Source organism: Podarcis erhardii (genome assembly GCF_964252035.2).
Source record: "Podarcis erhardii genome assembly, chromosome: 1".
In the NCBI taxonomy this organism is placed as follows: domain Eukaryota; kingdom Metazoa; phylum Chordata; class Lepidosauria; order Squamata; family Lacertidae; genus Podarcis; species Podarcis erhardii.
The window spans coordinates 94,425,904-94,452,072 of record NC_138497.1 but is presented as its reverse complement, the minus strand read 5'-3'; the positions used below and the strand labels follow the sequence as shown (position 1 = coordinate 94,452,072).

At 38.6% G+C, this 26,169-nt stretch overlaps 1 protein-coding gene across 16 annotated transcripts in view; it reads right to left on the bottom strand.

The window, feature by feature from the left end:
- KALRN (kalirin RhoGEF kinase) overlaps positions 1-26,169 on the bottom strand; it is a 510,268-nt gene that overhangs the window by 198,398 nt on the left and 285,701 nt on the right. For all 16 annotated transcript variants that reach the window (XR_014158556.1, XR_014158557.1, XM_081869922.1 and 13 more), the window contains 3 exons: positions 20,879-21,010; positions 17,826-18,056; positions 3,853-3,975 (listed from right to left, as the gene is read on the bottom strand). Coding sequence is in view for 14 of the 16 variants with exons in the window: in XM_081869922.1 (XP_081726048.1) it covers positions 3,853-3,975; positions 17,826-18,056; positions 20,879-21,010 (486 nt within the window). In the remaining 2 variants the exon portion in view is untranslated. The remainder of the gene's footprint in view (positions 1-3,852; positions 3,976-17,825; positions 18,057-20,878; positions 21,011-26,169) is intronic.

Sequence of the window (26,169 nt, the reverse complement as noted above, 5' to 3'; positions counted from 1 at the left end):
TTTCCCACAAGGTAGAAAATGTATTTTTTCTTTTCATGGAAGGAGCCCATGGTCATGTGGCTCCCATATTATACTAGTCATGGAAACTAATTGCTTGTGTGCCCAGGTTTTCTGAGATGCAAATAAGCCACAACAAGTCATCAGAATGAACTCATAAATCTAATGCAACAGCAGAGGGGGCAGGGAGGAAATATTAGGGGCACTACAAATGCAATGAGGAGTTGGAGAGACATCTTTAAGGATCTGATTTAATTCAGAGACCTTTCTGGGGATCCAGGATACTTCAGAGTTACGTCTTAATCATTCAGTATTTCTTATGCTCTGGAATCAACAGAGCAATAAATCACCTTTTATATTCAGACTTTTATATTACAGTTTCTGAGAAGAAGGACCAGGTTCACAGCAAGATCAGTGGCTTGATTATCAAACTGTAGCACATTTGAAGAACATTGGTTGTAGCTGTGATTATTTTTTTAAAAATAATAATTAGAAATATAAATATAAAAATTATCGGAAAGAGTACTTCCATCTGACCTCACAAAATGCCCCTCCCATTTATATTCCCCCACCCATTTATAGTCCTAAATCTACACAGTTAACATTTAACTTTGAAAACAGACAGATAGCTTGAGCAAAACAAGTGACTATCATCAAGCAACCAGTGGATAACATAGAAATTCCTTCCCAAACCGCATAATAAATTATATCCAACACAAGATACAATTCTTCAAAGGAATCCTAGCTTTGACAAATGTCTGGCCTCTGCACTTTGCTATCACACTTTTCCAAAGAAATGAGTATTATTTTCACAAACCTTTAACCTTTGATACAATGTGGGAGTTTCCTGGTTTCAAGCTATATATGTCCCAGAGTGACACATAGCATTCAGCGGTCACATTTCAGACATTCCCCATAAATTAGTAAGAAGATTCTGGTGTAAATTGTGTAAATCTATCCAGAGACAAGGCACAGGTCAAGCTGCTATTGAAGTCAGTAGGGGGATATGGTCAATAGCGGGAAGAAGAGCCATGTTCCGAAACGGTAATTGACATTCTGGATCGATAGAGCAAAATATTACAAACCCGAAACTATGAAACCCTCTTTCCTGTATCCAGGATGTTTGCCACCTATTTTAAAAACAGAATAGGATTTTAAAAATTTACAATTCTGGCTTGGCATCCTCACATATAGAAAGAAGGGACAGGGAGATCCCCTGGTTCTCTCTGGCTTGGCATAAGCAGTCTTTGATATTGAGCAGAATAGCAGGAAAGCCCTTCTGTTCCCATTGCTTCCCTGCCATGATGTTCAGTTCCTATCCACATGAAGCAGGAGGACGAGAGACAGAAGGATGTTTCTCTGCCCTCCTCTACAGTCCCTTTAAAACCTTCTCTTAAATAACCTTATATACAAGTTTTCAAACAGTCATGTCAAAGCACTATTATCAGTTTCCAAAACAAAAATACTCCGCTTGAATCTCTAACCCTGTTTCCTACTTCTGATCAAGCTTTCATGAATTCCCATCAGGGGACCTAACATTCTGCATTAAAATAACTTTGTAACAGGATTCCCTAAAAAACAAGACTGGGATTTGTAGATTTCTGAAGGAGGTATTATGTTTGTAGAGACAGTGAGACTAGCTAGAAGGAAATAATAGGATGAGATGTAAAAAGTACACACACATAGTTTCATTATGGCTGGGAAAAATGGACTCTCCTGGCAGATGAATAAGATGTTGGCCAGTATGAAAACTTAGCAAACAGAGATGTGGATGTGCAGTAAAGATGTTTTTTAGCACACGTATAATGGGTTGGGGGATATGCAAAAAACCTTTATTGTGCATGCATATTCCTATTCACTTCCAAAAGCCAAACATCTCACATTCTGAACATGAAAGTGTCACATAGCACTTTGAAAATCAGCAATATGTTCCATTTATAATGGAGCATACTCAAGAGGAATATGCCCATTCTTTTCTTCAGGTTCATATTATTTATATTCATAGGGCCCTAAAGGAAGAGCTCAGTTTGAAATGCATTGGGCTCAATAAAAGCTTGCCGCTTGTGCACCTGAAGGTTTCTTTCCTTCTTCCTGAGACTGGTAGCTTCCTGTGTCCTCTTACTTCTTTCCCAAATGAAACAAAATATATTTTTCCAAATACCAATACAAAAAATAGGTTGTTTTGTGTTGTTTCTATTACAAATGTGGTACAGACAACTGAGTGCTAATTACTTGGTGAAATATGGTGTGATATCTCACCCAATACAGAGTGAACCCTTATTTCTTGACTAGCTCTGACCAGAACACCTCTACACTCTCCGGAAGTTCATTAATAAGTAGTCAAATGATGGGTGGGGGAGGGTTTAAGGATGCCTAAGTAATCAAAAAGTAGCCCAAAGGAATTCAATATGTATGTTATGGGAAGTCTCAATTAAGGAGAGACATACTTCTATCCACTGGCTGTAAATGCCAAGGAAGAAATGAATTAATCATGACAATAAGATTGAATGTATAAACAGGAGCCAATGGAAGAAATCAAGAGATGGTATAACATCTTTTAGTCTCAAGAATATAGCAGTAAGAACAATAGACTATTAAGATCCTTCAGATCCTTCAGATTATTATCTTTGCTAAATTGACTTTCAAAGGTACATACTGGTATCTGTGAGAATGAAAAGCCTTACTGTGAAGTAATTTGAAGCCATCATACTGGAGGCTAAGCTAATGTCTTCTGGAGAATGGGATAGCGCCATGTTGACTGAATAAGCTGGATGCCCAACGAGAAGCCACACTGAGAAACAGCATGAGAGGTAGTTTTTGTGGTTACTACAGCTTATAGAACCTAGAGTTAGAGAGGGCTAGTATGATGATTGGATGTGTACTATTTTTCTTTTTTGCCTTAGTTATAAAAAAGGTACAACAACAGTAATTCCTTTGATGTGCTTTTTGTGAATTATGCTTTATTTTGACATCAAATTGTTTTGTGGACTGATTCCCATGGAAATATATATATATATATATATATATATATATATATATATATATATGAAAATGATAATATCATGGTCAATCATTTAGATATGCCCAGACCATGAATGGCTAAGGCTTTATCGGTCAAGTCTTGAACTGGTCTCAGAAGACCACAGTCAGTTAATACAATTGGTGAAACACAGTTTAAATATCATCATGCCTCTGCACATGTAAACTACAACTCCTGAGTCATTGTCACATTACACTGGCCAAATATGAAAGTTATTTATTTTTTATTTAACTCCCATTGGGCTCTCCTAGTCTTCCTAAGTATGAACAGACAGAATGAACTAAATCACTGGAGTGCCAGCCTTGACATCCCCATCCAACAAGCCAAATGATGCAAGAGAACAATGTACAATCTCAAATGCTTCTGATCAACAGCATTTCCCCAGTCATCCTCTAGGTACAAATCATTTACCAAGGCTGTGAAAGTTGCTTCCAGCCATAATCAGGCAAGAATCCTGCATGGAAAGGACTGAGATAGGGTGTATAATCCAAGAAAACCTGTAGTTGCTCTGCTGCTACCCACTTTACTGCATCTACCATCTCCACACTGAAAAAGAAAAGGAAAAAGAAAGACTGAACACTAATCTAAATTTAGACTCTCCTGGCACTGTACTTCGAAGTTTCCTCCATCTCTTTTCAGTGAGCACTCAACCTGTAAACATTATAGGTTTTCACCCCAAGATCCCAACAAAACAGTTTATTTCACATGTTTGAAAAGAAACCTCAGAGCACTTCAGAGTCCTGGAAACAACACAATAAATCAGTACAATGGTATCCTCTGTCAAAGCAATTTGCTTAGATTTGTCACTTGCTTACCTGTGCTACTTCTTCAAAATCGTCATGTCTTTTCTGAAGAGCTCGTGCCCGATGCAGGGATTTTCCCACTCCAGTGTGTTTACTAAGGAAGGCTTCCCCATGGTTTTCAATCCAGTCCAATACCTGGACAGAGAAGAAGAATATCCAATTATCTCTCATGGCTGTTCAACACAAAACATCCAATTATCTGTGGGCAGTACTTAGAAACAACACCATTCCATATAAGTGGATTCAATAGCCTGAAGAGTTTATCTAACACTCAACACCATTCAGAGACAAATCTACTCAGAATCCAAAGTAAAAGGCTATTTACTGATAAATTACTGTTATTGAATACTTGTTATCTGTTTATTTCCATCATATGCTACATGTTTTGCAGCAGAAATGAATTTGTTCTAAATTACTGGGATTTTAAAAAGAAAACAACCACCACTATCATCATATACGGGAGACAGTTACATCTACTATGTTGCCCTTCCATTCAAGTTCTTGTGTCTTAGATGTGCAATGATTCACTTCATATGAGCAGCCTATCCCAAGGCAGAGTATCTAAAATAAATCTGAACTGAAAGTAAAGGATTTAATTTTAGGAAGAAGGGAGATGGCTGTTTCAACGTTTAATCTAAAGAGTCTAAGGCTGAGGTCTTAAACCATACAACATTGGACGACACCAGTTGTTAATGTAACACCAGCTTCCAATCTACTCACTGTAACTGATCCCAGCAAGCCTTATATGCAAGAGGTTTAAAATATTATCGTTCCCCCCAAAAATCACCTCTGCCACGGCAGGTAAAAGATGCTTCTCCCAAGTAGTAAAAAAATTAATGTTACAAGTATAAGTAACATCAAAAGCATCCATCCATTATTAGAAGCCCATGCTTTTTAAATAAAATACAGTTATACCATATATGCAGATGATTCGAGATGACATGGATATAAAGAAATGCTACAGAAGAACAGTAGTAGCCATAATTTTGATGCCATAATTCAAGTCTTCTAGAAAACTGGCACCAGCGGCAACTGAACCATGATAGCTGACAGAATGTGTAACAATCAGAAGGAGCCCTTCTCACAAGCTGACCAACTAGCTGGCCTTCCTTTCCACCTAACAGTAGAATGATGATTGAGAACACAGAGAGCAAAATCTTCTACAACCAGAAAGACAGAAAGGAAGGACAGCTGGATTGTTCATTAATGACCCATGCTCTATTCAACTCCTGGTTAGCCCCGGATGCTACTGAGATATTTCAGGCACTTGGTTCCTTCTCACATTCAAAAAAAATGAATGTTATAATGAAATATACAAACACCTACCCACCCAGCCTGTTTGCTACCTGTCTGCACTATCAGAACCTACAGAGAAACCCTTCTGGTCATGAGAACCACACCAACTTCCTGAACTGTGTTTCAGCTTCTAGCATGCAGGTATGCTGCAATACTCTGAACTTTGGGGTGTATCACATTGGCATTTTTGCCTAAGCTCTTTTGATCTTTTATTATTTATAACAGCCTTTGACAAGTTGGTGCCCTCCAGATGTTTTGGACTACAACTCCCATCAGTCCCAACCAGCTCATGAAGGCTGTTTTTTTAAGATGTCTGTTGGCAACCACCTATGCTATATGAAACTAGAGAGGTAGATTCTGTTTAGGTAGTGCTAAGGAGAAATAGTAGTTTTCCTACTGAGCAACATTTCTTCCTAAAGGTCTTTTCTGGCTTAGATTGTAAACTGAGCTGGCTTACCACCATCTAGGACACCTGGGAAGCTGAAACAGCTGAACATCAAGTACCTTAATCCTTAGTATGACTATCAAGCCTCCTGTAAATGATATGTGCAGGTTCCTTTCTGCCTGGTATTTACTCCTGTGTAAATATGCACACAATAAGGCTACATTTATATTCCACAGAACAAGATCTTCTTTAAACTGCATTTTTAAAATAAACTTTGCATTATTTCTTTGGTGGGTATAGTACAATAACACTTAGGAATTTTGTAATGTGGGCCATATACCAATTTAAAAGAAAATGGTCCACTATCCTACTTAATGTTGGGATACAGTGGTAGCTGCTGTTTGATGGATCAGGAACATTTTATGGGGTTTATCATAGGAAACTGACACCTCAGTTTCCCTCTTGGAATGAACTCCTACACATATGAGATAAGAGAACCCAAAATATGACAGGTTTTTCTTCTAATATGTCTTTGCTCTAGTATTTGTACATGGCTTGTAATAACAGGAATGACTGAACAGTTGCTAGCTAGCTCCGCTGTTATTAAATCTATTAATACTTCTGTTAACATCCTTTCTCCTCATCAGGGAGTCTTCACATCCTCTACTATAATCCAATCTAAGCAAAAAGTGGAAGTTGAAAGCAGAGCCATATTATTTGAAAGTAGGAAATGTCCATTGACCTAAAATATTATAAAGAGAAAACCTAAATGGCATTCCCACTGATTGAAAATAATTATTTTCTATATATTTACAAGGAAGCTATGCAATTTCGTATGTATTTTGAATAGATACAGAACACACAAAATGTTTTCATTGGGGTGGGGAGATTGCATTCTTAGCCAAAACAATGTAACTTTCTTGGCTTCTTTGTTTGCAGGAAGAAGTAGTGTCAGACATATATGACATCACTACTTTATGACCTTCACTGGAAACTCCGAACAAGGTATTTACTGAGGTTTCCTGTATCCCATGCCTTCAATATTATTCATTATCAACTTTCAATCATCAATAAGTATATGGAAACGCTCAGTGTGTGATGGTCACTGGAAAGAGTGATGCCCCCATCCAAGCTCTCTTCTTCTTCTTCACGGAAGATACTATGAGAATCTCCATCCATTGTTAATATTTACAGGACCTTGGGCCACACAATTGATGTGTTCTAATTACAACCAGCAGAGGGTGCTTCCAGTGCACATCTGAGCCAAAACAGTTTCATTTTTGACTGTGCATAAAAATGATTTTTCTACCACTACCGGAAGAAATTGTCACTGGGGCTATACAATTTTCAAGGTTTAAAGGGACATGTCTGGAAAGCTACACAGCACCAGTCAGCTGCAACAGCTATGTAGTTCCCTAAAAGAACAAACATGTGAAAAGCTTTCTATTGGCTTAAAACTAACTATGAAGGGAAGGGGGGGATCCTTTAGGGTGTGTTCATTAATTCCTCCTTGAGGGTCCCTCCTTCTCATCTTGCTCCTAACCTTTAGATTTTCCTTCTGGTTGGATAATCAATGGAAAACTTGTTAACTGGTCACAATATAAAGGACTAATTGGAAACTATATGAAAAGCAATTGGAATTTTTGCTGGTTGCTGGTTTATTTTTCTGTCCACAGAAAAATGTGGCCTCATGCTCAGCTGCACACATTTGAAAAATAATAAATTTGGCCTAGCTGGCCAGCCAACCAGCTAACTGTAGTGTGTACAACAATGTTTATATTCCTTTAGGGTTATTTTCATCCTTTACCAGTAAGTATTCAAGAAAAAGATTTTGAGTACTGTATAGTAAGTGCTTTAAAAGAGTAAAGAGTATCTTAAGATAGATACTTTTTCAGATCACATTAAGTTATCTCTTTATTTCAACCTTTAGCAGAAAGCACCCAGTCCTGCTCTAGGCATCAGTAAAAATTCAGAATAAACAAACTCTCCCTTCTTATTGCAGGCAGACAAGCTTATTTCTTTACTATTGGATGGGTAGAGGGGTGGACTCTAACTCTAGTCCATACAAAGTTATAATATTTAACTCTTGAAGGGTCATGTTACTATAAAGGCTGGGGGTTTTTCAGGATCACTTAAGCAATTATAGGGTGATTGTGATCATGAAAAATCCATCCAAAGCCAGGGAAAGTCTTGAATGAGTAGACTTTGGAGGGCTCTTCAGAATCAGGTTTTTGCTGTGTACTTGCCCTGCCTGAATTTATCAAAGGGTCCCATTGATCCTGTTCTCAAAACAAGTTGTCATTCCTCAAACGAAGGCTGTCATAGAATCATAGAATCATAGAGTTGGAAGAGACCACAAGGGCCATCGAGTCCAAATTAAAAGAGACAATTATCCCGCCAAAAAACTGGGAGGGTGTGGGAAGCACGGCTCTGGGAGGGGACAGTGCCTCAATAATGCACCCTAATTCTACAACATGAAGCAAAGTCAGTACCTTTCTAAAATAAATAAATAAATAAATAAATAAATAAAAGTGTACTTCTGGAGGATGAATTGGGGAGGAAGCATCCCATTCAACAGCAGAAGGACCTGGCTGTTAAGTAAAAAGAAGTAATACTGGCACCATTCATTCTTTGGTGGCTGAAATCCACAGTCTAGCTACAATTTAAAATGAAAATGTAGAGAGAACATTGTGAATTTCTTCAATAAACAGATGTTATGGAATCTTCTGCCTTTTAAGGAAAACACAGTCGTACCTTGGTTCCTGAACGGAATCCGTTCTGGAAGTCCATTTGACTTCCAAAAACGTTCGAAAACCAAGGCGCGGCTTCCAATTGACTGCAGGAGCTTCCTGCACTCAACTGGAATCCGCGGAAGGTGCATCGGACATTCGGCTTCCAAAAATAGTTTGCAAACCAGAACACTCACTTCTGGGTTTGCGGTGTTCCGGAGCCAAAATGTTCAAGAACTAAGCTGTTTGAAAACCAAGGTACAACTATAAAAGGGAATTCAGTGGGTTCCACATATCAATCCAGCACTATATATGCTGAATATGCAACCCTCTTAGTTTTAGAAGGACGTTGGTTTCAGAAATGCTAATAACAAAATAAAAAACAAAGAAAAAAAGTATTGAGAAAAAAAATCTAAGGAGGCTTACTAAATCCTAATCCTGCATAATGGCCAATAATGCTCACCAACTTAATTACACACAAAAAAATCTCCTTTTGTTTATTTAAAAGCCACTGCTTGAAATAGATTTCCCCCTCTTTTCTCTTCCCCATTTATCATGGAAGAGTAATGTCAAATAAAGGTCTATTAGAAAGGGAAAAACACTTCTAAATACAAAGGAATTTATCCTCTGGCTTTTCCTGCCATTATTAATGACTTACAATAGCTGAGTCACAAATAAACTAAACTGTTCTTATTGGCACTTAGAAGACTTCTTAATAAAACACAGAACCAAGACGGTAAGTGAATTTTCACTATAGGTTCTGTGAATGACTTAGTAACAAAAAATGAGATCAGAATTTGACCAGAAATTAAGATCTGGTTTAATTCAAAAATTAATACCAAAGACAAAATACACCTTAAGAAATAGTTTCAATCCTCAACACTGCAAGATCTGCCCTTCTATTTCTGAGAACAAACCTGATTTTCTTGATGTTCTATTGAGGTGCTTATTGGCTTGATGGTTTCAATCATATCTTATTATTGTATTTAACATTTTTATGGAGATTGCTGATGTATTGTTTATTGCTGGGTTGATCTACTCAGCTTTGGTTTATCTTTTAGGTCACCTTGAGAGGGCTTTTACCCTTACAAGTGACCTAAAAATATTATAAATAGGTGTTAGAAACTCTCATTAGAAGAAGGATGCCATCTACAATCTTAATAAGAAAAGACCAGTAAAGAAGCTGCCTTATACCAGAGCAGAGTATTTGCCCATATAGCCCACTATGGTCAGCTCTGACTGGCAGCAACCTTCCAGAGTCACAAAGAGAGGCCTTGCTGCTTGCACATCATCTGCTTTGATCCTTTTAACTGGAGATGCCGAGGAAGAAACATGGGACATTTTCTATGCAAAATATGTGTTGTGGCACAGATTTATGGTCCCTCCTCATATATATAATAATACAACATTTATTTGCAGAGAGTTTCCCCCCTTCAGACATTGCAAAATTAGGCTCAGAGTTTTACAGGTTAACATCTGTAATATTGTCAGGTGGCAAATGTTTTATACTAGCACTATCATCAGGACAGGACAGAACATCACTGATCCTTCCATTCCTCAGAGCAGAACAGACAATGTCTGATAGAACTGTAGTAGACGCTCAAACTGCAGACAAATGGCCACATCAGGGGGAAATACTGCCTGTCGTACAGACAGTTAAAAACAATTAAACATCAGCCCACAGGATTCCTGTATGTTTTATAAGAAATGACTAGCTTGCCAATAGCAAATCCATCACTTCTAAACAATTCCAGCCTGAAGCTATGTAATTCAGCTACCCTTAAGGGCCATCAGAGAAGACAAGGTAAATGCAGCATCATATAACATGCTGCTTTAGATGGAAATATTTGCACCAATCAATAAATACTATTCTCTTCGCACTCATTCTGCTACACCTTGTTTTTTACTTGTAAGGATAAAGCTCCAGGCAGGTCTTTATCCATCTTATTAGAACTTTTGGTCCAGTCTGTTTCTGGTATACAGCCTTGGGGTTAATGCCCCTCAGTGTGCCAGTGCCCCTGACAATTGCAATGCAGATACAGAGTAAAAAATAGGGGTCAGTAGGGGTCCAGTGCCTGGGTGTGTATGCTAGGTGCTCATATTGCACCTGGATTTTCTATGTAACCTGGAACAATATGCTTGTGGCCTGAATCTGGCAATTCTAGGTGAGATCAATAACAGCAGGCAATACGTCCACTCTACTTCTTGCTCTTTAAACACCATGTACTAGCAAAGCAACAAATCTATCTAATTCAGTAAGCTCTGAACATGTTTCCTCAAATCCATTTCTGATCATACCCTAGACTATCCATGGTCTGGCCAAATCTGAAATGGATATGAAAATTGGCCTCATTACATGCAGCACATAGTGTTCTTGAAGCTCTCTATGCCATTTTCAACATCTGTTGCAACTTACCAGAAGCAGGGTTGTGAGGAGAGTACTAGGGAAGAGTCCAAGAAATGCCACAGCAGGCACATGAACACATGTTGGCCACAGAATTAAAGGCTGCTGGAAACAATGGGAGCTGTAGTTCTCACATTTTATCTATTCCTAGAGTTGAACTGTCAACGTATGCAGTAGTATCCACGACCTCAGTTACTGCTGTGTCATTTTGAGGAGTCATTTCTGCCATCTCTTATCATGTCCCATAAGATCCAAAAGTGAGAATACAGGAGCAGATGCTGAATTTGCACTTGAACAACCTTTCTCAACCTGTGGGTCCCCAGATGTTGTTGGGCTACAACTCCCATCACCCCTAGCTAGCAAGGCCAGAGCTCAGGGATGATGAGAGTTGTGGTCCAACAACATCTAGGGACCCACAGGTTGAGAAAGGTTGTTCAAGTGCAAATTCAGCACTTGCTCTAGAATTTGGTCCAAAGTTCAGTTTAATATTGGAGAAGACTTGGATGGGTCTACTAATCAGCAGAATCTGTTCAATCTACAACCACAACATATGCATGGCAAAAGAGCGCTTACCGTGCCTTAAATTCAAAGTCACATCTGGCATGACATTATTAGCACCGTGTAATAAATTATCTCTGAAAATTCTCTCTGCTTATGAAAAATGTCCCATACAATTCTTATATATGCAAGCATAGCTTACTGGGATGGATCGTAACACTGAAAAGTCTTTACAGATTCTTCTACCATCTATGTGCCCTTCTCTTTCTCAGCATCTTTTCCCAAAATATCCACACATTGAACTGCAAACAGCTCTTTCTAGAAAATCTGGGCGCTAATCCATGAGCCATTATGAAATTTTTTCTAATCAAATCCTGCTTTCTCTCCCCCCTCCACTACCAGTGTTTAGAGGCCTACCTCCCATACATAATCACCCAAGACTCTGAAAAGAACATGCAATCTGCTTTCTCCTTGAAAGGATGAGCAACCTTGCAGACCTATCAATATTCTTTTGCTCAGCACAACTAAATTAATGAAGAAAATTAAGTGCAGAGGCAATTACAACTCTTAAATCATCTTTCTTTATCCTCTTGCCAATATTAAGCTGAAGAAATCCCTTAAAGTCAGCATGTAGGTATTTTTTATAAGCCCGCAATCCAAACTGCAAGAGCTTCATCCTAATATAAATTCTCTTTCTATTATAAAATGGAACTTCTGAATTTTTATGAACTCATTTTTTGCTATGATCACCATCCCATAAACGCTGCCTTGACTTCTCTAATGACACACGTCTCTGTTTTCCAAATCCAGTACTGATCTTTTCTCCTTCACAGGCATGCTTAGGGTTTTGCTGACTACCACCACCAACCCACTCATTCTTTCTGAAGAATAAATGGGCAGTAGCATTTGGTTATGGTGTAACTATATTTGATTGCTACTACAAAGAATTATGCTTTTTTCCTGCATTTTCAGCCTGTTGGGATGTTAATGTTGCATTGTATTGATCTGCTGTAACCCACCTTAGGAAAGTATACATCCTAAAAGGCAGACAGAAAAACCATTAAAAATATTAAAAGGCCAGTTTGTTTTCTTCATCATTTTGGAGCATTTTCAAGATAATGTTATGTGTATCTTGAAAGATTGCTATTTCATTATCATGTGCCGATTCAATGCCATGTACAATTTGTATCATTTTGACCTCTACTGCCTGTTGACATACCATATTTTTCCCTAGGTAAATTCCTAATTTGTTGATTAAGTACTTAATGTGACAAATGTCACCAACTGTGCTATTAAAAATACTGCACAGAAAAACAAAACATTTTTTGTACATTTCCCCAGCCACCTTCAATCATATTCTGTGCTCTTATAATTATGTCTTAATAAATTGCAGGAGAGGGGAGTAGTAACTAAAACTGTCAATTGAGAAGGGAACCATACTTTTTAATGCTGAACTTGCTTCTTGTATAGCAATGTTTCCAAACTGTGTGTGGATGGATGAGCTATAAATAACTGAATATGTGCATGTTTCTGCAAAGAAATATAGAAAATGTGTTCCCTCTCACAGAATATAAGAAAGAAGCAAGAGTACTCTACAGAAAGCTGTTGGTTGTTTTTCTTTTTTCTCTTGCTTTACAAAGACTTAAAATCCTTACAGTTCTTATAATAGCTTAAAAGGGGCCAGTCAGTGGCATTACCCAGAGGCTCAGAACTCTTAATTCAATAAATATATCACATTAGCATCCACTTCTCTGTGCTGATGTTCTTCTTTATTCCAAGACTGCCACAAACCACATCTACTTTCCACGCATTGGTCAAGATGCCAACTCCAAATGTTCAAATAACCTAATAGCCTTCCTTATATTTCAATAATAAAAAACAGATATTCTCCTTTTAAAATGTAATGCAGCAGAACGCTGATTTACCCAAGTTGCTTTTATCTAAAATTCCTTGTTGGCCTAATGGAAGACAAAAGCCTTCAGAATGTTGGTGAGCCAGGGTGGGAAGCTCTGACTGTTCCACATTAGACTTGCCTCTGACCTTTTTGACATCATGAAGGGAAATTCAACCTTCCCTGCCCCCATTACTTCTGTATTTGGACATTAATTATATGAAAAGGGGAAATTATATTGGATCAGGCCCTGTGAGACTCAGGGTCAATAGAAGGTCCCCTTCATCACCTCCACAGCAGTTATGTCTCTCAGGAAAGTTGGTTAGGGACCTATGTGCAAATATTTAGTTCTGGAGGGAGCGATCACTTACCTACAATTAAATGAAATGTCTGAGGGTTCCTTTCCTTTAAACGCCAAGTTGTTAGGCTGCCCTGCACTTTGAAAATGGTGACATCAATATGCCCCTCCATGTATACAGTTGTGATGACTGGAGCAGCCCTCTTCTTAATATATAATGCCATGGCAATGACACTATGCCATGTAGCGTTGTCTCCAAGGAAGCGAATATGCACCCAACCAATTTCAAACCACTTGGCAGCTGGGAGAGTTTGGAGTCAAGTCACTTGCTGCTTTTAAATTATTTTTAAAAGGAATTCTTGGCCATCCCCCTGAACCTTTCACTACCCTCTCTTGATCATCCCCATTCCTCCAAATGTGTCAAAAAAGTTCAATGGAGAACATCTGGTGCAGCCCTAAACTTTTCTAATTAAATATTACACTTTATCTAACCTAATGATATAAGGGCTAAATTATACATGATCAGGAAGCCACATATATTTTATCCACATTTATATTTTATATTGATCCGCATATATTTTTATCCCACATCTCCCAAAACGACACTACTAGAACTCGAAAAGGTGCAAAAATGTGCATCAGTGATTATGAGGTAGTTGGAGCACCTTTCCTAATGTTACATTTTAGTTTAGAAATAAGGACTAATGGGATATACAACAGAGGTTTAGCAAGTTATGAGTAGTGTGGAAAAGTAGAAGTTTTTATCCCACTTTCATACAAGAACTTAAGGTGACCCATGGAACTGACTGGCAGGAGATTTGAGGAAATAAGTGTCTTCTTCACATAGCATGTAACTTCAACATTAATAATCTATATTTAAAAAATGAATTACAGGATCGTTAACACACTGTTCAATAAATAGATATTGAAAAATAGTAAGGGTAATGGTAACTCTCTAATGAGAGCTGCTTTAAAGCACAAAGCAGAGTAATCTGTTCTGATTAGCAACTCTAGGGAGGAGAAAAGAATTACAGATGGAGACTAATTTCATATGAAAGTTCAAATCAAATTATGCAAATGACAGGGTATGGTTAAATAATGAGCCCTATAGAATGTCCAGAGGAAATATCATTACATGAAAATGAAATTATTTAAAAACAGAGTTTTGTGGCATTACACTGAGCTTTATTTAAGCATTATTGTCTGATGTTTAGAATAATTTTATTTAGCTTCCTAGCAGGCTGTGGAGAATTTGAAGCCTATTAACTGCTTAGCCTAACATCAATAGTCACCTGTGCAATATTCTTGGACCAATGCCTTGCAACATTAAAAAAAGGTCTATACTGAGTAGCAAAAATTAATCAGAGGTTTTAAACACACCTTTCAGTAAATGTATGTTGAGTATCATTTGGAAAAGAAAAAATGAAAACTGAAATTGGGAAGAGGAAAGTGTATAACTTCCCAGAGACTCATATAATATAGTATCCAAAAGGTAGGTTCTGCTGGCTAAATAGAACCTTGAACTAGAGCACTTATATTAGGAGATGAGGATATACTGCAACATCATCACCATCACCATTATGATGATGATGATGCAGGTCCCACCTTGTATCACCAATATCTGCAGTTCTGGCAAATATTACCTTATACTGAATGGCAGATCAAATCTCCATCTATCTATATCTCACATATTCTCACTACCCACCTCCACCCCTTTATCCCCAGGTAGTATAAGAGACCTACTTACAAGATGGCTTTTCTCAGTTACTGTATCAAACAGTGATTAGAACCAAAAAGAACTCATTTGTTAATTATGGACAGAGATGCTGCCACATCTTCAAAACCTCCAAAAGACATTGTTAAAATGCATCCACCACGAGTCCACTGGTCTCTGTTGTGATACCAATACTAGTAACCCTGAGACTGAGGTTTCTTCATTTTGCTTATGCTTGAAATATTAGGGGGAAGAGCATATTCTGAGACCTAGTATCCCTCTTCCCACCGGAATCCTCTCCAACTTTCTAGGGATAATATACCCAAGATGGACGCAAAGTGAACATATGCTGTACTACTTGAGATGTCTCAAAGGAGATTTGCACATGTTCCTGTAACATGCAAACACATCATGTCTTTCATATGCATGCTGCCCTCCCTCCGCTGACAATGCATAGACATGAGGCAAGGCAGGATTGAAGTTTCTTTATAGAGGTGCCAAAAGCCATAGTTCAATTGCAAAGCATGTGCTTTGCATGCAAGAGGTCCCAGGCTCAGTAACTGGTATATCCAGTGGGAAAGACTCCTGCCTGAAACCCAAGAGAGTTGCTACCAGTCAGCATCAACAGTGCTAAACTAGATTGAAAAATGGTCTCACTTGGCATAAGGCAGCTCCCTATAATCCTATGCTCCATCATATGGAACTCCCTGCCTAGGTCTGGCTGGCTGCTACACTGTCCTGCTTCAGGAACTTGGAGGATGGAGAACCTATCTTTTCCCCAGTTAAAAGGTTTCTGGAACAGAAAAATGTGCTCTGCAGTTTTGTGGTTATAATGTGGCTTTATGTTTCTTTCTGATGATGTGTTTGAGGTTATTTTTACATGTTTAATTTTTTATTGATGGGTTTCATGTATTTTTCACTGCTGTTGAGGAGACCTATAAAATGAATATATAATCATGGTTCATGGGGTCATTTCTGGCAATCCAGAAAACATAGTGATATAATGCCACAGATAAGTGGGCATGGGTCTGGTTTTGCAATGTACAGTATCTTAGCAATATCATCTCCGTTGTGCATGCATACATCAGCAGATTGGGTAGGGGATAGCACATTTCACAATGTATCGCTAGTATGTGTGGATCTACCATCACTACTGTTATAATATAAACTTCCATTTATGTAGAAATCTGTACAGGCATAGAAGCTAAGCCACTGGCAGCAATTTGTAGCACTACACACCAAAATATATGCATTGTGACATTTATGCCTTCTCAAAACATGCAGATCTTATTGCAAGATTAGTGTAAAGGTTTGAGAACCAAATCAATACTGTAATTGAAAACACAAACATCTGTCTCTGTATTCTAGTGAAACAAAGGGTATTTCCTTACCACTGTATTTAGAAAGGATTAAAGACACATTTCCCAGTTTTGTTGAATCAATATTGGTTTCTGTGTTTCTTGTACATATTGGTTCTGCACAATAACTCCTAAATGTGAACATTTACTTGCTGAGGGAAGGGGAAGAAAGTTGGGAAAAGAAGATGGAGATCTTAGAGGCAGCCGTGATATCTTAAATAACAGCTGTGGTGGGGACAATGGGCAGCCTACATAAGTGGTGCCAAAGGTGATGATCATGATGATATGTAGAATTTAACTGAGCTTTTGAATGTTTAAACATTTCACCAACATTATATTGTCACAATCATTACAACAACCCTGTAAGTATTGTAATATTGACACTGATCTTTCCAGGTGAGGAGGCGAGGTTAAGGTTGAGAGACTATGGTTTGTTTAGGACAACTTTTTTCCTATGTCTGCTCTGGCAACACCTGGACCTAATAATGTCAACCATAACCAGAGTTCATGCACCTGCTCATATTTAAATGTTGTACATACCATTATCTGCCAACATCACCCTTCCATGGTCCACATAAGACAAATAGGTCAGTATCAACGCAGAGAAATAAATTAACAATATTGGCTACTTCTCCATGGTTTATTAATCCAGGCATGTTATATAAAAACCAGCTCAACAGCCTGTTAATTTTGACAAGTGTGCCATAGTTCTCATATTCTAAGGAAAGGTAAACAATGATTTCCAGTTCACTTTCTGCACACCCCTCGTGATTATATAATGCTGAAATCATCTAGGTAATAACCTAGGGATATAATTTATTCCACTCTCACTGTTGCTTTTTTCAATTAACTGTCCTTCAGGCATAGACAGTGGTTTGACAGCTAATTACCTACTCACAAAGACAAATTCCAAAATAATTTCTAAAAGCTTTCCTATAATAATTTTAGTTACAGATAGGTAGCCGTGTTGGTCTGCCATAGTCAAAACAAAATAAAAAAATTCCTTCCAGTAGCACCTTAAAGACCAACTAAGTTAGTTCTTGATATGAGCTTTCGTGTGCATGCACACTTCTTCTTCTTCTTCAGATGCACACTTCTGTTTCAGTGTATCTGAAGAAGTGTGCATGCACACGAAAGCTCATATCAAGAACTAACTTAGTTGGTCTTTAAGGTGCTACTGGAAGGAATTTTTTTATTTTGTTTTGACTATAATAATTTTGTAATTAATGGTGGCACATGATATGGTAAAAGTCTATGAAAGCTGTCTTATATTTCAGTATATCAGCCTAACAGCATCAGGTGATAAAAATATTGTTTCATGAGGCTTTCCAGATGAAACTCCAAGCCAATTTTCAGGCCACAATGAACTAATCTCCAAGTTTCAGTTTCACATGCCTGAGAAATTACATTACCTGCTGAACATCTTGCTGAAAAACACAAAGTTGAAGCCTCTGATGTAACCGGACCTTCCTGTGCTGCCAGATGCTCTCCAAACGCCGTTGGTGATGCAAGACCTCATGGACCACATCCAAAACTTGGTGAACAGCCTTGGAATAATTAGCTGTGGCAGTAAGAGATTCCGAATTCCCTGGACTCAACGGACGCTGTAAGACATCCAGCAAAGCCTTTCCATCCTGGCTTACCTGTAAGATTAAAGGGGGGGGGGTGAATCCATCAAGTTTAATGTTATAAAATTGTAATTAAATGGGGTCACTTTTTTTCTTTCTTTCCCTGTGAAAAGGCAAACTCAGAAGGATATTTATTCCTAAGGTTCAGAAACTTAATTCACAAACTTCACTTTCTTCTTAAGAAAACATGGGTGAATTCTCTTCAGTGTTTCCTTTTAAAAACTGCCTATAAGTGGGGGTTGTTCTAAGCTGTAATGTTGGTGAAAACTGTATATGGAAAAATGGAATTGCCATTAATTTATACCGATGCAACACAGCAGGCTCACACCCAAAAGAGTGTACTTAAAACATTTTCCTTCAAGCCTATTATGAAAACATTCAAGCAAATTAGAACTTCACTAGATACTTTGTTACATACAGTATTTACTACTTTATTTTGATCACAGTGGGAATCCATACTTGGTTTAATGGCTTTTCTTCAGTGCTTTTTAAAAAAATTGTTCTGATAATGTTGTTATAGATATCATAGAAACACCAATAAAAAGAACATGAATTATGTGAGTCCTGAAAGCCCCTGCAAATGAATGAATGGGTTTTGAAAGAATTATTTAGAAAGTAAGCAGCTACCTGCCATTTAAGCCTTCCAGTGCTCCCTTTAAGAAGTAAAAATACATGTATGTCTTATGTCAGTGATTTGCATTTTACAAGGATTGTTCAAGGTTAAAATACACTTATAGAGCAGCTTTGCAGTGTGTATTGTATCATAAGTTGAAAATGGGGCTATACAATCAAACTAGTGGGTGAATTCATTCTCCCCTCAGTTCAAATTGTAATTGGGTTGCTAATTGCAAGCATCATCAGAGAACACTGAAAAGAGATCAGTTTTCCCCCTAGAGTTCTAAATTGGCTTACTTTTAGGGAACACACATGTGCATTTTTGCACTGCTGCTTAGAGATTATTTTATTTTTAAAATGCATATAATGCCTTTTATTAACTTTGTTTTTGTTTTTCCAGCAGTCAATTAAGGATTTGGTTTTTTAAAGATAATGTGTATACAATACATGCCCTGTATTTGGGCATAAGTTCCCAAACTTTTCAGTTTGCCAACCCAATAGCCCAAATGTTATTGGTATGGTGACTCATTTTATTGCCATAATCATGATCCCTATCCAACAGCTATACAAGTTATTATCTCCTTCTTCTTCTGTACTTCTATCATCTCTTTCACAGTTACAGTGGTACATCGAGTTACAAATGCCTCAGGTTACAAACGCTTCAGGCTACAAACTCTGCTAACCTGGAAGAGTTACCTCGAGTTGAGAACTTTGCCCCAGGATGAGAACGGAAATCATGTGCCGGCGGCGTAACAGTAGCAAGAGGCCCCATTAGTGAAAGCACGCCTCTAGTTAAGAACAGTTTCAGGTTAAGAATGGACCTCTGGAACGAATTAAGTTCGTAACTAGAGGTACCACTGTACTAGGGATATATACAATTTAATTATATATCTGTAAACCGCTTTGAGATTTTTATTAAAAATATAAAGCAGTATAGAATTTTTTTAAAAAAATAATTAATTACTTTGTGCAAAATTATTTGGAGAACGTTACTTAAGCAAAACAGAGTTTGGGTTTTAATTTGTGTAGGTAACACACTGTGCTAGTTATGGATATTTAGACCAGAAGTTGATAGTGGTGGTTGTCTAGTGTTTCACAGTTTCTCTTACTGTGCAATCTAGCACTGCAGGCAGCTAAGATCACAATAATGTTACACAGAATCATAGAGTTGGAAAGAACCCAAAGGATCATCTAGTCCAACACCCTGCAATGCAGGAATCACAGCTGAAGAATCCCTGACAGATGTTCTTCAACCTCTGCTTAAAATCCTCCAAGGAAGGAGAGTCCACCATCCAAGGGAGTCCGTTTCACTGTTAAACAGCTCTTACTGTCATAGTTCCTTCTAATGCTTTATTAAAATACCCTTTCTTGCAACTTGAATCCATTGGTTCGGGTCCTACCCTCTGGAGAAGCAGAAAACAAGCTCATTCTAAGTTCCACGTGACAGACCTTCAGATAATTAAGGATAGCTGGCACATCGCCTCTCAGTCTGCTTTTCATGGATTAGGTGACTCAGTATAATGTTCACTCATTATATTGAGAAGAGAGCAAAATAGTAGGCTGGACGTAGACAGTACTAACAGAATAGTTAAAGAAGCAGGGGTTAATATGGATAATCATCTGGCAGCTCTACCCACTGAAGAGAGTTCCTTCCACTCAAGCATCATTAAAATTCACCAATAATGCAATGAAAAAGCAAAACTGGAGAATATGCATCACTTCAAGAATGAATGAATATCTTCAGAAGCAGGGGACAAGAGACCTTTGAGGACTATTTGAGATGTGATTGTCACATAGCTCACCCTGTGCTGAGATTCTACCACAGGTTCACTTAATTACTGTTAGAATCCCAAGCCCTGGTACCTAATTTGTGGAACAATCGTGGGCATGGTTTCTCAGACGTTAAGTCCCACTGTGTACAGTGGGGCTTATTTTCTAATAATTGTGCTCAGACTGCAATACTATAAAGTGCTTTCTGGGGAGAAAGTGGGGTAGATGTTTATTGCAATGCAGAGGGTTCCACTGTTTGTCTGCTTACAGAAGACTCATTAGTTAAGGTGCTTAAACAGTCACATCAGCATGGAAATGAAAAGTCAGATAAATATGTCCTACATATTACTCAGCTAATACCTCCACACCTCAGAGGCATATCCAACAATTTTCATTAATTTTCACTGTCTAACCTGCTAGTGGTTATTAAAGTCTGTTCCGTAAACACTCACCTCCGTGTAGGCTTGGGTGACCTGTTCATAAAGGGACTGATGATGATGGATGGCCAGTTCAAGGTCTTGCATTTCAGAGGGGAGGCCTCCTTCACTGCACATTTTACACCAGGCATCTACACCAGAAAGGAACTGCAAGAAGAAATTCCAAAAGGACATTACAGGAATGCAATAGACAGGTAGCAGCAGGAGGAAATAATAATAATTAAAATTATCAGGAGAGCCATTTTGAAGTAATACACATCATAGCACATCAAAAGTAGAGTGAGACAAACAAGCATATAAACAAAGTTTCACTTTCTGAGTGGAAACCAGGATCCACAGAACTTGTGTACCCAAGGGGGCACGGAACTTATGATAATCAATCAGCAGCCCCCTGACCTGTCAGTGCTGCAATGGTTTTGGACAACTCCCTGAGTTTCAAAAATAACAGAATGGAGAAGGCAGATTTTTTTTTGATTTTTTTTTTTTTGAGAGAGAGAGAGAGCAAGAGAGAGAGAAGAAAGCTGTATAGCATAGCCCCTTGGGTGCACCTAACCCACTGAGCATGCCTATAACATGTTTTTAGATCCTAGCCCATGATAGCACAGAATGAGAAGAAGAAAAGGAGTGCTGGTCTTAAATGTACACAAGCTTTCATTTTAAGAGCTGTTAGAATAGGCCTGCCATATGGACACTAAATGCATCTCATAGAGAGCTAAGCAAATACACCAAGGGGCAGTTTTTATGACTCTATGGGGCAATGGAGAAATTCCAGAGCCTTGAGAAAGGGAAACCCATCACCCAAAGACATGTTATCCAACACCAGTGAGGTACAATCTACACTAAAACTACAGTGGTACCTTGGGTTAAGAACTTAATACGTTCTGGAGGTCCGTTCTTAACCTGAAACTGTTCTTAACCTGAGGTACTACTTTAGCTAATGGGGCCTCCTGCTGCCGCCACACCGCCAAAGCACGATTTCTGTTCTCATCCTGAAGCAAAGTTCATAACTTGAGGTATTATTTCTGGATTAGCGGAGCCTGTCACCTGAAGCATTTGTAACCCGAGGTACCACTGTATGTATATTTTCTTAAAGAACTGGGGATTTCGAGGATGCTAAATCTGTGGTGCCAAACAGTAAACACTAGCAATGAGAAGGCTTGCAAGTTCTAAGGCCATGTAGCCTGCACACTTTTCATAAGCCTACAAAGCTTATCCTGACCCTGCCTTCTCTGAACATAACTTTCTCTTGCTTGCTGGTTTGTTTGTTCAAACTGAACATGACACATTGATGTGCCTTTTAACAAGCTCACATCTTCAACTTGTTTTTTATTTATTTCATATCCTGCCCTCCCTCCCAAAGGAGGCCAGGATTGGAAACAAGTGATAAAACGATAACAACATATTAAAAACAATTCCAATACGGATGCAGACTAGGAAAGATTCCACACACTCTTAATCCCACCACATTACTCTTTCCTAATGTTTCTGTTTCGCTTAATCTTTTTTTTTCTCTTGCTCATTCTGCTATGCATAAACACCTATCAATAAAAAGAACAGCTAATTATACAGTAGCTACACTACCTCATTTGAGTAATATAAAAAAAACCCTCTGTAGCCCCAGTTTTTTAATCCACATTTGAAGTTTGAAGTTTCCCCCCTCTGCCTTGCTTAGGCAATGCTTTATTTAAGCATTGTACCTACTGAGGTGTACTGACTGAAGAGTTCCTGTTAAGTTTGCCATTTTTATCACGGATATCTTAGAATGAGGAGCCTGAAAGGATATGAAGCTCACAGTGGATAACCCCATCTCAACCCCACCCTGAGCAGAGTCCTCCCCCACCTAAACACATTAGCACAATTATTATGAATCATAAGCATAGCTCAGCATATGCTGGGCCCAGCAGCTTTACGACAGGGAAGCCACTTTAGCATAAAAGACTCCTATGGCTCAACCAAGCTAGCTGAATTAAGTGTAACAATGCTTGGACAAATACACTTTTTTTGGATTGCTTTTGCTTTTCAGTGTGTACTTTCCCCACTGATTAGTGGTGATGTACTGTGGTTATCAAACCAGAAGTGGGGGGAAACAGGAAAGGATTCACACCTACTGATCACCAAAAGCCAGTACAGTGGCACCTCGAATTAAGTACTTAATTCGTTCCGGAGGTTTGTACTTAACCTGAAACTGTTCTTAACCTGAAGCACCACTTTAGCTAATGGGGCCTCCTGCTGCTGCCGCGCTGCCGGAGCACGACTTCTGTTCTCATCCTGAAGCAAAGTTCTTAACCTGAAGCACTATTTCTGGGTTAGCAGAGTCTGTAACCTAAAGCGTATGTAACCCGAGGTACCACTGTATTACATTGCATGGTTCATAATTCCTGCCCTCTGGATTCGTAAACTTCAGTGTCTAAGGATTCTGGCAGTGAAGCTAAAGTTTAGGTATGTAAACTTAAATGAACTTTTTGGGTATGAATACATGTGTCATGCATTTGCACCTAAGTAGGAATAAACTCCCCCCCCCCCCCAATCCTCATTTACACAGCATTTTCTAATGATTTCATTTTGTTGTTTCCTATCATCACAACTACTCCCTGGCTTGTTTTTTCTTTCCAAGTCATTGCATGTCAGTCAGAAGGCAATGCATTCAAAATAATTTTATTTGGGGCATTAAAAAAAATTCTTTGGGGATAACTTGGAAGCAACCTGGTTTCAGCTATGACCACAAAGAAGAACAAAGTCACTCATGTACTTGAGAAATATTTATAAAGTGCTTCCCAAGGCTTCAATCAGCTTATGCCTGGCTCACATAAAATGCAGCTGCAACAGTTTGTAAATGGTCTAAGTGTGTCTGTAAACATCAGGTGCTGTAAGATATGTTGTATGTTTTAAAATAGCAACCACCTTAGAAAGAGATAGAAACAAGTATTCCACAAAGGGTATTCTGGTTACTAGGTAAGAGAAAAGAGCTAGAGATGGAAGTTAAAGCACATGAGTTTAAAAGAAACCCAGCTGAAATATAGAATATAATTTTATTAACAGAAAAGAGAAGAAACATCATGAGATTAAGACACCACACAATGTGAAGGCTGCCATCCTAAGCACATTTAACTAGAGAGTAAGTTCCAGTGATCTCGGACTTACTTCTGAGTAAACATACTTAGGAACATAAAAGTTCAACAAACTCAATTTTAGGGGAATCGTTTTCTGGGAATTACTGTTTGGCTCCTGCCTTAACTTTCATAGCACACCAGGGAGTTGATCTTCTAAATTATAAGACGATGAGTCAACAGGATATTTCACTAAATAGAAGAACCAGAGCAGACTACACATTTCAGTTCCAGACTCCCAGCTGATGGAACTGCAAGCCTAGTCAGATAATTGCAGCCCCCACCCCACCCAGGCACTTGAGAGTTTGCTGGCTCCACACCAATCCTTTCCTCCCACAAATGTCTCTTTTAATCCAAATGAGTAGCAAGTTGGAATCAAATTCTCCTACCCACTTTAATTCCTGTCCCGAGAGACTCTGATAACTGTCCATCAGCCTTTATTTCAAGAAAGGGTTCCTTTTTTCCAGTTGCTTTCTAACCCAAGTGAGAGGGCCCATTAAAAGCTAGGCATGTTAATGCAGCTGATACAGCTGTCCTGTCAAAGCTTAAACCATTTAGGTATTTCTGTTTTTGTCTCTGTGTTTCCTTGTGATCTCTAAGAATGTGCCTGCACCTGACATCTCTACTCATGACTCACTAGAAAATCCAAGAAATTGCCATTTAGCAAGTATGCATTAAGAGTGAGGGAATCCCACATTGCTATCAGTCTGGAAAGGTACTATTAGTCTGGCACAATGCAGACTGCACCCCCAGTGCTAGTCCTTAAATTACTACACACAATGCACATGGGGATGAGACCAGCTGATCTGAAGACAGGCACAGTGTGGATTTTGAGGATCACAGAGCTGTTACAGCTGCCCTGTGGAAATGCTTGAAATTACTCCAACTGGCAGTTCTAAGTCCCATGATAGTTAAGTAGTTTCAACAGAGTATATCATCATGACATTTGGCAATACACCCGCCTTCCCAAAACACAACTCTCCGTTAAGATATTTTATTGGTTATTATTACAAATATTTATGTCCCAGCTAATGTGCTCAAATTGGCTAACAACAAGGTTTATAATCTATTCTTATAGAACACTCCAGAAATAACAAAAAGTAGTCTAAAGAGGTAATAAAATACTACAGTTGAGAAAAAGCCATAATATGCCTGTGCTGGCATGGAGAATCCAACTGCATGTGGAATTACTCCCTACAAAGGTGTAACCAGTATGGGGAGTAATTTTAATTGGTTTTGAAGTGCAAAGTATAAAGCACAGACTCCTAAGCAACTTTTAGAAATGCGATCAACTTTACCATTGAGACTAAGATCCAGAAGCTGAAGTATTTTAGCTAGAACATTTATTAATCAAAATGTAAAATCCCCTAGATTGAAAAAGATAAGCATTTTTTAAAAAAAGGACAGAAGAAAAAGAAAATTGCCTGATTTTTTTGTTTATTTGTAAAGTGATAGCCATGTCTGAAGAGGGGAAAGGATGACTGCTAGGAAAAGAATAACAACAAAACATACCCAGATATACAGTATTTCAGCAAGGTTTCCCTTAAGTTCCTCTTGGTTAAGGTAGGCTTCCTGTTGGCTGTCAAATCAGCCTGGAGAATATCCGAACTCAGTGACCTCTCTATAGCCAAATACCTCTGCATCTTTCACAAGGGCAGACTGGTCCTGCGCAGTAACCCAATCTTTATACTGAAGGTCTCTTCCAGCTTCCACTTACAACAGGAACTTGTTTTGCCCACATTCTGCCTAGAAAGCCTGGCATTCCCTAGGCATTTGCAGGACCTTAAAAACCTACAGCAACAGGACCAGGGAACTCAGGAGAACGGAATCCCTCTTTGTATCCTTTCACACTTCCTCCCTGGGGAAGAAAGTGACCTCCCCTACCTTGGCTGGATAGATTAAGGCCTGTATTGCTCTTGCCTATGAAGCACAAAAGCTTCTGGGCTCCTCCTTTCATCACTGCTCACTACATATGATCAGCAGCTACCTTGGCTGCTTTCTCATCCAATGCTCCTCTCCTAGAGTGGCCAACACCTTCACAAAACACTGCTGCATCAATGCCCATGCTTCTGTTAAAGCCACCTTCAGTAGGAGGGTCCTACAATGGGTCTTTCCTCTATAATCTTGCAGCTGTTCTCCCACCTGAGAATGGGATAGCTCTGGTATGTCCCGATCTGCTGACCTTTCATTGCAGGGAAA